The 12,908-nt window shown below is 41.8% G+C and overlaps 1 protein-coding gene across 2 annotated transcripts in view; it reads right to left on the minus strand.

Annotated features, from left to right (window-relative positions):
• Window positions 1–486: 486 nt before the first annotated feature.
• Window positions 487–12,908, minus strand: part of SMAD6 (SMAD family member 6) — a 76,523-nt gene continuing 64,101 nt past the window's right edge. For both annotated transcript variants that reach the window (XM_054043058.1, XM_054043057.1), the window contains one exon: window positions 487–1,400. In XM_054043058.1, the coding sequence (XP_053899033.1) occupies window positions 859–1,400 (542 nt within the window). In that variant the 3' untranslated portion in view covers window positions 487–858. The remainder of the gene's footprint in view (window positions 1,401–12,908) is intronic.

The raw sequence follows: 12,908 nt of genomic DNA on the forward strand, positions 1-12,908 counted from the left end.
TACAAGGCCTTGATACCGCAAACTGATCCCAGTGGACTTAGTCTTTTAGAATCAGGCCCCCGATTGTATTCTGTCCTTTCCATCAATCCTGTCACCCATTAATTTGCTAAATGTGTGTGTACGCACATACACACTTCACTACATCCCAACCAGCATACTTGTTTTTACCAACTGGAATACAGACCAGCACACACAACTACATTTCTAAACAGATTTTCTTTAATCCTTTTTTCCACCCCCTTGATCTTGGCCTCCCTTCATGTATGAAGCACTGGAGACAACTGGAGCCCTCTAGTCAGAAAGGAGTTGATTTTTTAAAAATGAATTGGCATGGATTCGAGCCTGCAATCTTCACTCTGGAAAATCTAAATTGACTCCAGAATGCCTGAGGAGAGACTGCTCAGAACTTTATTTAAAGACAGAAAAATAACTGTTCTTCCCTCTTTGGGGAAAAAAAAAAAAAAAAAAAAAGACAATAAAACCCCCTATAATGCGAATACTTTATTATCAATGAGTGACTGGTATTAGCTTTTTGTCTGGTATTAATAATATTTCAAAAAACCATACATCAAAATTAGGGCTTTCTCCTATTTTTGCTGTATAATTTTTTTAAATCCGTATTGTAAGAATTATATAAGCCAAAGTGCATTTTCCTTTTTTTGTCCATATACACATTGCACCATACATAAATAATTACATTGTAAAAATGACTCCATAATTACAAGTATAATATATATTTTCATATAATATATAAAACTTTATATTAAATCTAGGTAGATGATATTTGGAATAGTCTGTGTTTCTCGCTCTCTCTCGCTCTTTTTTTTTTTTCTCCTTTCTTTCGGCAGAGGCTGATTGTTATCTATTGTTGCTGAGTAATATCTCCAACCAACAAGGACATGACGTGATGAACTGTCTCGAATAACATGGCCCCCATCCTTTAGCAAAGCTTATCCGAACGCTGTTTGGGTCGTAGGGCCCATCTGCATAATCCAGATCCGTGGCGTGTTGTAAGAGGCAAGACTTCTCGTAATCAAATACCTTTATCGAATAGCCAGGCATCACTTTGCGTACTATTAAAGTCCTACAATTGGGAATGTCCAGTGTTGGGGAGTTGACAAAGATAGGATGCTCACTGCGATTGTAGGCCCACACACCATCCGGTTCTTTGCTAAGTAAAATCCCATAGCCGATTTTACTTCGAGTCCTTCTAACAGTCTCACTCCTATTTTCCAGGTTTAGCTGTCCGAGGCAGAAGCCATTTCCTTGAGGTAGGTCATAAAATATACTGACAGACTGTTCATACACTGTGTAGAGGCGTCCCACACGAGTCCGATGTTCCCAGTAGGCAACATTACACCAGTGGCTCTGCTTAATGGCATCAGGCGACATACTGGCATCTGTGGGGGAAAAAAGCAAAGACACATTCAAGGTTGCTGATATAGCATTGACCTATTTCAAGCCACACACGAATAAACAACCCATTTAATAATTACTATCGCGTGAAAATGACACAAGGAAAGAAACCCCTATCTAAGTCAATCCCACAGCAGACCCTCTGTGCCTAGATCAGGGCCATCCAAACGGTCTAAGCTGTGGGCCATTCCAACAACTTGTCAGGATCCCGCAGATCCCACATATTATACTTTAACGTTTGTATTGTGATAGCACCTAAAGGCCACAAGCAAACTTATTGTGATAGGTGCTATACAGACATGTAAACAACAGGCCCTGCCCCCAAAGAATTTACAGTCCAAAAGACAAGACCTAGCAGGAGAATGCTACAAACCAAGAAGGCCAGACTGGGTGGTGGGTCGGGAGAAACAAAATAAAAATGTATCAGGACGGTGCAAACTCTTAGCTGATTAGTAGCACTGATTACAACTTAGCGGGCTGATCCTGCAACACGGAATCAGGTGAGTCATATTAACTCACATGATTAGTGACATTAACAGCCCCTTAAATTTTTTGGAGGAAGGGGAAACCTAGCCGACAGTAGAGATCTTCCTCTTTAACAAATGGGTAGGGGTCAAGGAAACCAAAAGTCTCGGCATGCAGTGCTCTGTCTTGGGACACCGGAGCCTGGGATCTATAGTCTCCATGGTTTGCTTTTCAATGTTAAAGGTGAAGATGTGACTCAAGTGCACGGTTTCAGACTTTAGTATCACACATATCTGCTGGCCAACTGCACTTTTCCTCAAGTACCAACAGAACCACAGCAAGTTCCTTCATGTTACCCCTGATGTCAGAGGAGGGGGGAAGCATTTTATCAGAATACCAGGGAATAAACTCCCATATTAACTTAAACATTAATATTCCCCTTTGACAATCTCGGAGACTAAAGGACACAAAATATCTGTGAAATTTCTTCCAACTCACTTTTGAAAACAGAAGTTACTTCAGCCAGGCCTTCACTTTCATAGTCCACTGAACATATAAACCAATGTACCTTGGTTTTCAAAGGCAAACTCATATTGACATGTAATGCATGGATATACCCATGAAATGTTATCACCTGTCAAGGTAAAAGATTTGAATGCAAGTATATTCTGGAAGATTTCTCCTAGCTAACAATCTTTGACAAAGGCTCTGGTATCACTAGTGAGAACAAGAAATGTGAGGCACCCTTTCATGCCAAGGGTATAATATTTTCCATAAAACTATACAAATATTTGTATATAACATTGAATTACTCATCTTCCTGACCAACAGGAAGGCCTCTTCCTTCTCTGAGCCATGTTGAATGAAGAATGGAGGTATTGGGACAGCTGGAGGCGCCTTTAAAGTTCATGCTTATCACTATTTACAGTGCCTCTAGAAACTGAACAGGAATTCACATCTCTAAAAGGGGCCCTAAAAGGTGAAACAGGCTCCTTCCAAACACGTAATCCTGATGCTTACAGGCTATTTTCCAAAAATCCACTCTGTGATTTCAAGGATGACCGTATAATAAACAGAGATTCTTCATCCATATTCTCCATTCTATTTGAGTCAGCTGCATTTCAATTAACTTTAGCTTAGATCTTCCAGCTACTACCGATATACAGCGTAGGTGCTCCCCGTCAGAGTTCTCTCGGCATTCAAAATACTAATGAAGTGCACAGATTAAACCCCTCAGAGGAGTGAGCGATGCATACTTTCCTTCACCTATACAAAGCTCTTTTTTTATGGAGGTTAACTCTGGAGTAAGATTTTTTCTGCTTCAGATTTGTTTAGTCCTAAATGGTTTACTTTGTTGGCAAAACTATGTTTAGCTACAAGTGCCATGCTTAAATAAATAAGCAAACAAAAAATTAAAGAAAACAATTACTTCATTTGTTAGGGGTCTTTTCATAACCAATCTAAGTTGGCCACTTATGTATAAAATACGCCTAACATTCTTGTTCTGGGCAAGGGTCCCAGAGCTATAAACCCGGCAAGCAGCTCTGCTTTGAGCCGGCCTTGTTCTATACCCTGCATTAAGCTCCCTGACAATATATCACAAGACCGTGGCCTGTTGACCTCTCTGCCTTCATGCCATCAAGTCTGATTAACTCACACACAGGGTGATGCCATTATTTTGCTTCAGAGACTCTATTAAGGCACTGGATTTAAAGCACAGGCCTACAGCCCCATTTCTTTTCATTCTCAAATTACACTGGAGAGGAATGGGCTTTCCTTCCCATTAACAGTCTTTGAATTAAGCTGCTTTGTTAGAGTTTAACTTGAGTTGTAACTATACAACTTTAATGGGGGGGAAGCGGGAAGGAGGAGAAAAATGGTGGGTAATTGGGCTTTTCCACCTCTAAACATAGAGCAGCCTGGCAAAAATCTGGCTGCAAGCACTGACTGCTGCAAGACAAGGATGGGGAATGCCCCTTTATGTGGACACTCGTGAGCTGTCACACACCCCAACCTCAACAGAAGTATGAGAACGGCTCTCTCCATCCCCCATACATCTGCATATACAATCTCCCAGACCCAACACACTCACGCATCCATGTAAATGCCTGCCAGGCAGAAGCTCCAGCCCTGTTTCTACAGAGTCCCCACCTGGAGGTTTGAAGGCATTTTCATTGTGGGGAACGAGACCTGCTAGATGATTCCCTGTTGCTTAAGGTGGCTTACACAAAGGAGCGAGCCAGTGCTCAGCAACTACCAAAAATTCAGGGCAACATCCTGTCCCCATTGAAGTAAAGGGCAAAACTCCTGTTGACTTCAATGTGGCATGGAGTTCACCCTCAGAGTCCTCCAGCTTTTGAAACCTGTTTTCCAGCTTCCTCCATAAAAGGCTAGGCAGGGCTAAAAGCATCTTTTGGCTCCATGACTGCTCTGGTTGTAAACAGGATTTCTCAGAAGCTGCACCCTCAGTAGCTCTAACATGTACACAAAAAAATTAGTCCGAGTGCCTTTGATAAGCAAGCTACTAAAATTTTGGATGAAAGACAAGGTAGGATCCTGGGGCTGAATTTACTCCTATATTACACAGGCGATGTACTTCAGACAAGATTCTTCTTCCCAGGATCTTAGAAACAGAAGATGCATAAGGCCTATTAGTTAATCCAGCTCCCATGACTGCTCTCAACAGTACGTTTTCTACTCCAGTTTGTACAGCCCCTAGCAATGGGCTTCCCTCCCACCCCCACCCCAGGGAGATCACTACACAGTCTAATAGATCTGTCAGGAAGTTTTCCCTAATATTCAGCCTTAATTTCTCCCTTCTTACTCCAAGTGATATTCCTTGTACCACCCTAAATACTTTCTCTTTATCTCGTTACCACCAGCACTACCCTGTGAATCATTTCTGTGACCTGGTCTGTATCCCTACCAATTTCAGTTAGGGGTGTGATTCTCTACTCAAGTAGTTAAATTGGCACATCCCGCAATGTGGACATAGTTATACTGGTATGAAGGTGCCTTCTACCAATACAGTATATTTCCCTTCCCTTGCATCCTCACTAGGTGGGTTGGGCTACTTTAACTATACTGTTAAAGCCTTACAGTTTGTGTGTGCAGACAAGCCCTTTGCCAATTTATACAGATGTAGCTCTTTTAGTCTTTTCCTAACGGCCTTTGTTTTGAAGATTTATTTGATTCTATCAGCGAGACTTGGTGAATCTGCAAGGAAACAGAAGTCCCCAGCTCCACTGTGTACTACGGCCTGGCCAACGAAGGGAAAATAGAAAGGTTAACTCAAAAACCACTGTTGGTTATGTCTTACTCACAAGTTCATAGGTGAATTTTGCATAAAATATACACGGACGTTCAGACAGGTATCACTTTCACACGCTGCAAGAACAAAAGAAAGTGGAAGCACATATCTTGATCTCCTAATCCCAGCTCTGTGACTAAAAATCCAAAACGAGACAAAGGAAGTTGCTGTAGAAAGCTCAAAGTTGTTGTGCATTAGCGTAAGCACTGTGTTCCTATACATACTGCAGGAGAACTCTGGCTTCCCTGGGAGTGAGGGTGGGGATGGAGTTACATTTAGGCCAAGTGGGATGGTTGAGCAGTAAACACACACTGGATTCACTGCAGCTTCCCCTTTTCTCCATCCCAACGCCCATCCAGTAACACTCAGAATCTTTAAACCAGCGATGGGGGAAAAGGGGAGGGACAGGAGGGAAATACCGCCAATGGAAAGTTAATTTTGTTGGTATAGGGTATTATATATACAGAAAATAAGATATTTGTGAGTTTAGCAATAAATACACCCATTTCGCACTAACACGTCTCCATTCCTGAGCTACCTTTGATATTTAGCTTCTGCACTCAGGAGCCCAAATTCCACCAAAATCTTTTTTTGTAACAAATGGCATACCAAATCCAGCTCTGTTACACCAATGTACACAAGTCACAGTAGCTTTCCTGAAGTCAACGGAGCTGTTCTGCTGTTACTGATTGGGCAAGTCACTTCTGGGCCGATTCATAAGGGTATTTCTATAGATAGGTGCCGAAATACCTTTAAAAATCTGACCCTTTGTGCCTCTAGCCCCTTGTGAAATGGGGATGTTAATATTTCCATGGGGTTCTGAGCAGGAGTTCACGAATATTTGCATGGCACTGGGTTACTATGGCGATGGACCCCTTAGAAATGGCAATAAGTAAAATGAATGAGAGCATGTGCTAGTACTGATTCAGTTTTCATTTTTTTAGATCCATAATTAGCACCAGGGGAGGTCAGGCTAGAAGTTAATGGAAGCCGCCGTTCCTTGCAGGCTGGCCCATTCCTTGTTGAAGCAATTAAAAGGGAAACGAGTATTAAAAGCGCTCTCCTGTTTGTGCTGGAAATACCTTTTGTGCTTCCTGTTTGGAACGTCCACTGTCCAGCCTGAGAAAATGAGTGCCCAGGCTGAAGAAGGGCCTTTCTGAACGGTGCTTGATCTTCGGCACAATATACAATGCTTCTGAATACGTACTATGGATTACGATGCCTTGAATTGTGTTCAAGGTAGGTGTGAATTAGGTCCCTAATAACTAATGTAAGAAGCACAGAATAGCACCGCTCTGAAAACAGCACCCAAGCACATTGAGTCTTCCTTTGTGTACTGCTTGACACAAGAGACTTACAACCAACACTGAATTTCTATCTTACATATTTTTATGGACCCTATTACTAAGATATCTGAGCACCTCCCAATCTTTAATGTATTTAGCCTCACAATACAAGCTGGGGAAATACTATTACCTTCCTTTCTTATAGCTGGGTGCTAGGCTGCAGAGAGGCTAAGCTCCCTGCCCAAACTCAACCAGAAAATCTGTGGTAGAAGCTTAAACTCAGATCTCCCCATTTGTAAGCTACTCCTTAACCTCCCTTGTCAGTCTTTCAAAAGCCACTTAATTCAGACAGGAATTTAGCAGCAATCTGATGGAAAATTTAGTCCAACTTTATGGCACCTCTACTTTAAAAACAAGTACCTCACCTATCATTATGAAAAGGTTTCGATCCAGCAGTGGAATGAGCAGAACTACAGTCACAATGAAAATGACAATATAAGTTTAAGCGACTGCTTATCGATCTTTTTTCTTTTCACAATAAGAATCACTGTCGAAAGACAAACAGCTGCATGATGGAATAACTAGAGAGGGTAATGTTGGGGCTGCGGTTTTCAAAATGGCATCAGGGTGTTCGGTGCCCAAATCCCACAGAAACTGACTGGGAGCTTAAGTAGGTGCCTTTGAAAATCTCAGCCTGAATCCAGAAAATCAGCAAGTTACATAGGCTGGACTGAGAAAATGGGAGTCTTTTGTTCTCACATTGAAGTCATACCCACGTTTTTCTTCTAGACATCACAGATGACGTCTTTAAAACTGTATCCCCCGCCTTTCTTCACATGCACACACCCAGCAATAAGAGAGAGGTTTATTCAGCTCTTGACTAGCTCACAGCCAGTCACAAGGTTAGCCTTCCACCATCTCATAAACCCCAAACGGCATATCCCATCTTACACTACAATTTTAAGTCCAACGTCAGATATTAATAGGCCCAGCTATAGAAGATCTGCCACTTGCCTTCTGATACACGGAGCGTTAGCATGGAGAGGCTGTGTCAAACTGAATACAATTAATTGTCAAACCTTTGGGCGGAAGTTAAAGTTCCTGTTCAACTAAGAAAATTATTCTAGGGAAGTAACATCCAGCACAATCACATAACTTAGCCCTTTGGCTCGACACATTGCACTGACCTACATAAACAAAAGCACCCTTACAACCTGTTTGCTTTGGGCTCCAAAGCAAAAAATGAATCCCAACTCCAGCAAATTTCCCTTCCATCTTCCTACAGGGCTGCAAACAGCTCAGTGAGTCACTATATCATAAAGAGCCATTCCAAGTTCTCCAGACGGTTCACAGCACAATGAATTTGTAAACACTGAAGATTTTTTTTTTCTTTAACCCTTTGACCAAAAGCCTTTATCTCCTTTACCATCTCGAAAGAACCTACAGCCCATGGCTTATGGGGGAGTTAAATGATCAGCATGCTTACTCTGGAAGAGTAATGACTTCATCCACAGTTCCATGATGAACATATATCCAAGCACATCAATAAACACTGTCAACTGGACTCTGCTCTTCCCAAAACATGTCATGATCACTTGCCAGGCACTAGTCATGGGAACATGCAGTTTTAGGAGAGTGAGTAAGGGAAGAATAGTCAAAGTTAATTTTGACTCATAAAAAGACCAGTTTAGATCCAAATACGACATAGCAAGTTCTTCAACTTCACAAATCTCTAATCAGAATGAAGAACAGTAAATTTTAAGACTTCAGGAACTGGTTAAAAAGAAGTTTCTGAACCTCTTCGCAGTATTTCTGCAGTATTTGCAAAAATGCATTAATACAGTCAGTGATATTAACATAAATCTGTACGGACTGAAGTCTCATCCAATCAAGGATTTCCAAAACACTATCAGCCCAATCAAATTCTGTCCTCAGTTTTGTCTGTACAACCCACTGAATTCAAGGAGTTTGGAATGAGTATAACCAACCTGACCTTATATTGCATTTTCCCCCTGTCTATTACCATCCAGTGAGAATAAGATTTTGTTCCAGGTCTGCATGCCCATTTTCTTCTTTATAAAATACTAAAACAAAGAGTTATATATTTCTATTGAAATGCTTAAACTTTATGAGGAGAGCAGAGGATGACTAACAGACAGAACTATAGTAGAAAGAACAGAAAGCAGGTATTGAGCAGATGAATTTCATTTGTAATTAAATCTTCCATGGTGTACCGTGTAAACAAACATCATTTGCTGTGCAGAAAAATTGTATCTTTTTGCTAGCTTTCTAGATCATCTTTCCCCTAGAATATCATGTATCTGAGATGCCCAACGTACCTGATCCCCCCCCCACACCAACTGTTAAGTTTTGTTGTCCCACATTGTCTTAGTCATACCAATAGTCTGAGCTACAGTAAAGTTTGTGGCTTTTCATCTGTAAGGTCTGGAGCCTGGTAGCAATTACAGAGTTCTGCATCTGTTTAACCTCAGAACCTTTGCAAAGCCCTGTTTGCCCATTAGGTAAGTAGTTTTTGTTATTATATTTTTCAGAAATTACCACTTAACCCTAAATTTCCCTACAAACTAAAGAGAGGATAACTTCAAATTTTGATTTTGCACTGAGTTAAAAGTAAACTTCTTTAGAACAGCCAGCATTAGACATTTTTAATAGGTGTTTTCCATTCTTTACTGCAAATCGCTCTGCCTTCTGTCCAATAAAACCAACAATGAAGGAATGCAGCATACGCTCTACATCCATTTCCAGCTCTAATAGCAGGCTGTTAGTGTCCCCGATAGTATGCATACTTTCCAAGAATATGCAATAATTTGATAGGAATTCCTCTTCCCTGTGTGGAGTAGAGTAAACAAAGGACTTTTTTTCAACTAGGATGTTCCTAATCAATCATTACATCACCGTTGATGAAGGCAGATTAGATGCCTTTATTAAAAGAACTTCCAGACAAGACTTGAGAATCAATTACCCCCATACGGGTGTGTACACACACATCCATCCACACACCCACTCAACATCTCTAATCCAAAACAACCAGCCAACACACTTCATCTCTTTTTCCCTCATTTCAGTTCCTTTCAAGGATATCCAAAAAAGGAGGGAGGTAAGCAATGAAAAAGTATGTGAAACATCTCCTATGTTTAGAGCAGAGACGGATGTTAGTTTTAGTTAACCGTGTTTGGACGGCCAAGGCAGCTAAAAGTCTCCCCTGCAATCCCACTTTTCTTTGGGGGTGAGTGGCCTAATAATGGCTTTTAAAAGCCATGCAATAGCTGAAAAGGGAACTCATCTAGGGCCCAAAAGGCAAATAAAACACACTGAAAAGAGACAGTTAAAAGGTTCAAATGAAAAGGCTGTGCCTCCGGAAAGCTTTCTAAAGGGTCTCTTTATGTGCCCCGTACGCAGCCTCACTTTCTGCCGTCTCCCCAGCTAAACAAAGTGGCTGCCTGTGCAGAGGTGGATTGGTTTTCATTCTTTTATCTCTCAGCGTATTCAAACAAATCCTGAAAAGATGAACTCATCTGGCAACCCTGACATAAAGCAAGCACTTTAGCCAGCCTCTATTACAAGAGAGCCTGCTCTGTGTCTTATCCACTGCCAAGTATTAGTTTCGCCTCCAGCCATTAGGCTCTACCACTCACCAGACAGCAGGGGCAATGGACAGAAAGTCATATCCCTGCAATTTAAATAAATAGCCGATTTCCCCCCCTCTTTTGCATGCTGCCCTTTCTGTGCTGACAACAAGATCAGGAGGGATTTTTGGACAGAGCCATGCTTGTTCAAAAAGAGAAGTATGTTAGCCCTATACTGCCTTCCTCAATGGTGGTACAGGCCACATTTTTAACAACTATCACTGTAGGCAGCTACAACTTCTGACAGCCACATTTCGGCTGGCGTCAGAGCTCTCTCTGCCATCAAAGCCGGCTTTATCGATCAGATGTATACACTGGAATTCTGGCTCTTGTTTACTTGTGGTCTTGTTCCTTCGCGTCACCATTTCCCCTGGTGAAGCTGTACCTCCCAGCAGACACATCCAAAAGGAAATTCTCTCTCTCTCTCTGGGGTCTCAAGCTAAAGAAAACATAACTTGAGGTTCTGACGGTTTGTGAGCTGACAGCACTTTAAATGTAAGTAAAGTTCAAAGCACTTCACTAATAAAATGCTTCTTGTAAACAAAATGCTAACCAAAAATGTCCTTGCTGGCTGTTCCATGCTACCTTTTAAAAGCACGACGGAATTGTCCATCAAATTTTACAAAATTTTTCCAGAAAACACACAAAAATCACTAAATATTATACAACACGCACAATTAAAATATCTCTGCCTCACACTTTAATGTTTGAATTTAGGCCCCAATTTAGCAGTGTTTAACTATAGGCATATACTTTAAGCCAGGGATCGGCAACCTTTGGCAAGCGGTCCACCAGGAAAAGCCGCTGGCGGGCCGGGGTGGTTTGTTTACTTGCAGCATCTGCTGGTTCGGCTGATCGCAGCTCCCACTGGCCGCGGTTCGCTGCTCCAGGCCAATGGGGGCTGCGGGAAGCAGTGCGGGCCGAGGGACGTGCTGGTCTCCCTTCCCACAGCCAGTGGGAGCTGCGATTGGCCGAACCTGCAGACGCTGCAGGTAAACAAACCGGCCTTCCAGCGGCTTTCCCTGGCGGGTAGTGAAGAGGTTAAAACTTTCCACAGCAGAAATGGAATTTTTATGGCCCTACAAAATACAATTAATTGTCAGATTGTCAATCTGCCCCAGCAATGCTCACAATCGTTTTTGTTAAGCCAATATACTTAACATACTTCAGCCTTACAAGTTTCAGCTGGAATGGATCACTAAAAAAGAAACAAAAAACAAAACAAAACAAAACCCCAACCACTACACTACATTAAGCTCCAACATAAAGAAACTTGTGTAGATTTTCTGCCTGTGGAGAAATTACTTATGTGATCATGTATACGGAATAGAACATGATAATCCCAAATGCTCTCATTTTCCACTGTTTTCTTACAAGCATTTATATCTGCTTTTCTGAGGTGCAGAGATATTGATTTATGACAGATGGCAGCATTTTTCAGTTAAAAATGTCACTACTAAAATTGCTTATTTCAGGAGGCCAATTCTTTGAGATATCTTCAGGGCCACTGGTTCCTGTTCTATCCCTTCTCAAGCACCGTAACTGACATTTTTCGTTCAGTTCTAAGATTTAGGAAAATAAGCCACCAATCCTAGGGAAGGCAGATGCTCTGCAAAATGTGAGTTATCCCCTCACAGGAGAGCTCTTGAGCTCTTTCAGAGTCCAACATTTCGTCATTTTGTGGAGGAACTGAAAAACAAAAAGTTCCCTTCAATAAGCGCAATTTCTTTCATTGATTCTCTTCAATGTGGCACCGAAGTAAGTGTCTTTAGGGCCAGAAGACAGCATAAAACAGCCCAGTGTCAGGATTCAGTTCTTAGTGTTTATCCCTTCTGCAGAAAAATCCAATGTAGGACAGAAAAAATGTGAGATGTGAGAGTCCCCCTTGTTTGTTCGACAACAAGGGAGCTCATTGGCCGTCCACCGTGTCCAGGCATTCCGTGGTTCTTCTCAGGAAATTGATAGCCACAGCAACAAATAGCGGCAGCCACGCTGTTGGTTTGAGCAAGGTGGAGACAAAGAGCGAGGACTGTGATTTTTCTAAGGGGCCATAGGAAATACGCTCCCAGCTCCTGCTGATTTTCCATGGGAACTGGGCCTCCCAGGTATTTGGGCACCTCACTCCCCTGGTGCCTAAATACTTTGGATAATCTGGGCCTGGGGTGTGTAACTCCCCCAGGACCCTGGAAAGTCCCAGCCTGGACCAAGACCAATAACTCACCATCTCATGAAAGCCTCTGAGAAACTGTCACAGAGTCCAGGCTTTCCATCATGAATTGACCTGTTTATTTGAATGAGTGTTTTTGCAGCCAAAGATTCCAATACAATTACCAACCCCGCAAGCCATGCAGTCATCTTATTTCTTTAAATAACTTCCCAATCAATAAAGGTCAGGTTCTATCACACTTAGCTGTGCTGAGTCATATTTTACTCGATCGCAGGACTTTTGGCCTCCTTGAAGATAATTTAAAATACAACTTAGCTAAGACCCTGATTCTACAGTAAGCAACATGCAGGACCAAGGGACCAACGACAATACCCACCATTAGCATACCAACAACTTTTCTGCATAAAAGAAACCAGTCCACAAAACCATCAGCTCCTGAAAAACCTTCACACCCCTCAAATACATATGTTCCTATTGAGTTCTGGTCTGAAAACTCCAATTTAAATGACACACTCAAGTTGGATTTATTTTATTTTATTTTATTTTTGAAACTGACTAATTTCAAGAAACTGGTTTCTGATACATCATTCCTTTGCCTTTTAAATAGTGTGTCCTGA

The sequence above is a fragment of the Malaclemys terrapin genome, chromosome 10, assembly GCF_027887155.1.
Source record: "Malaclemys terrapin pileata isolate rMalTer1 chromosome 10, rMalTer1.hap1, whole genome shotgun sequence".
Lineage (NCBI taxonomy): Eukaryota > Metazoa > Chordata > Testudines > Emydidae > Malaclemys > Malaclemys terrapin.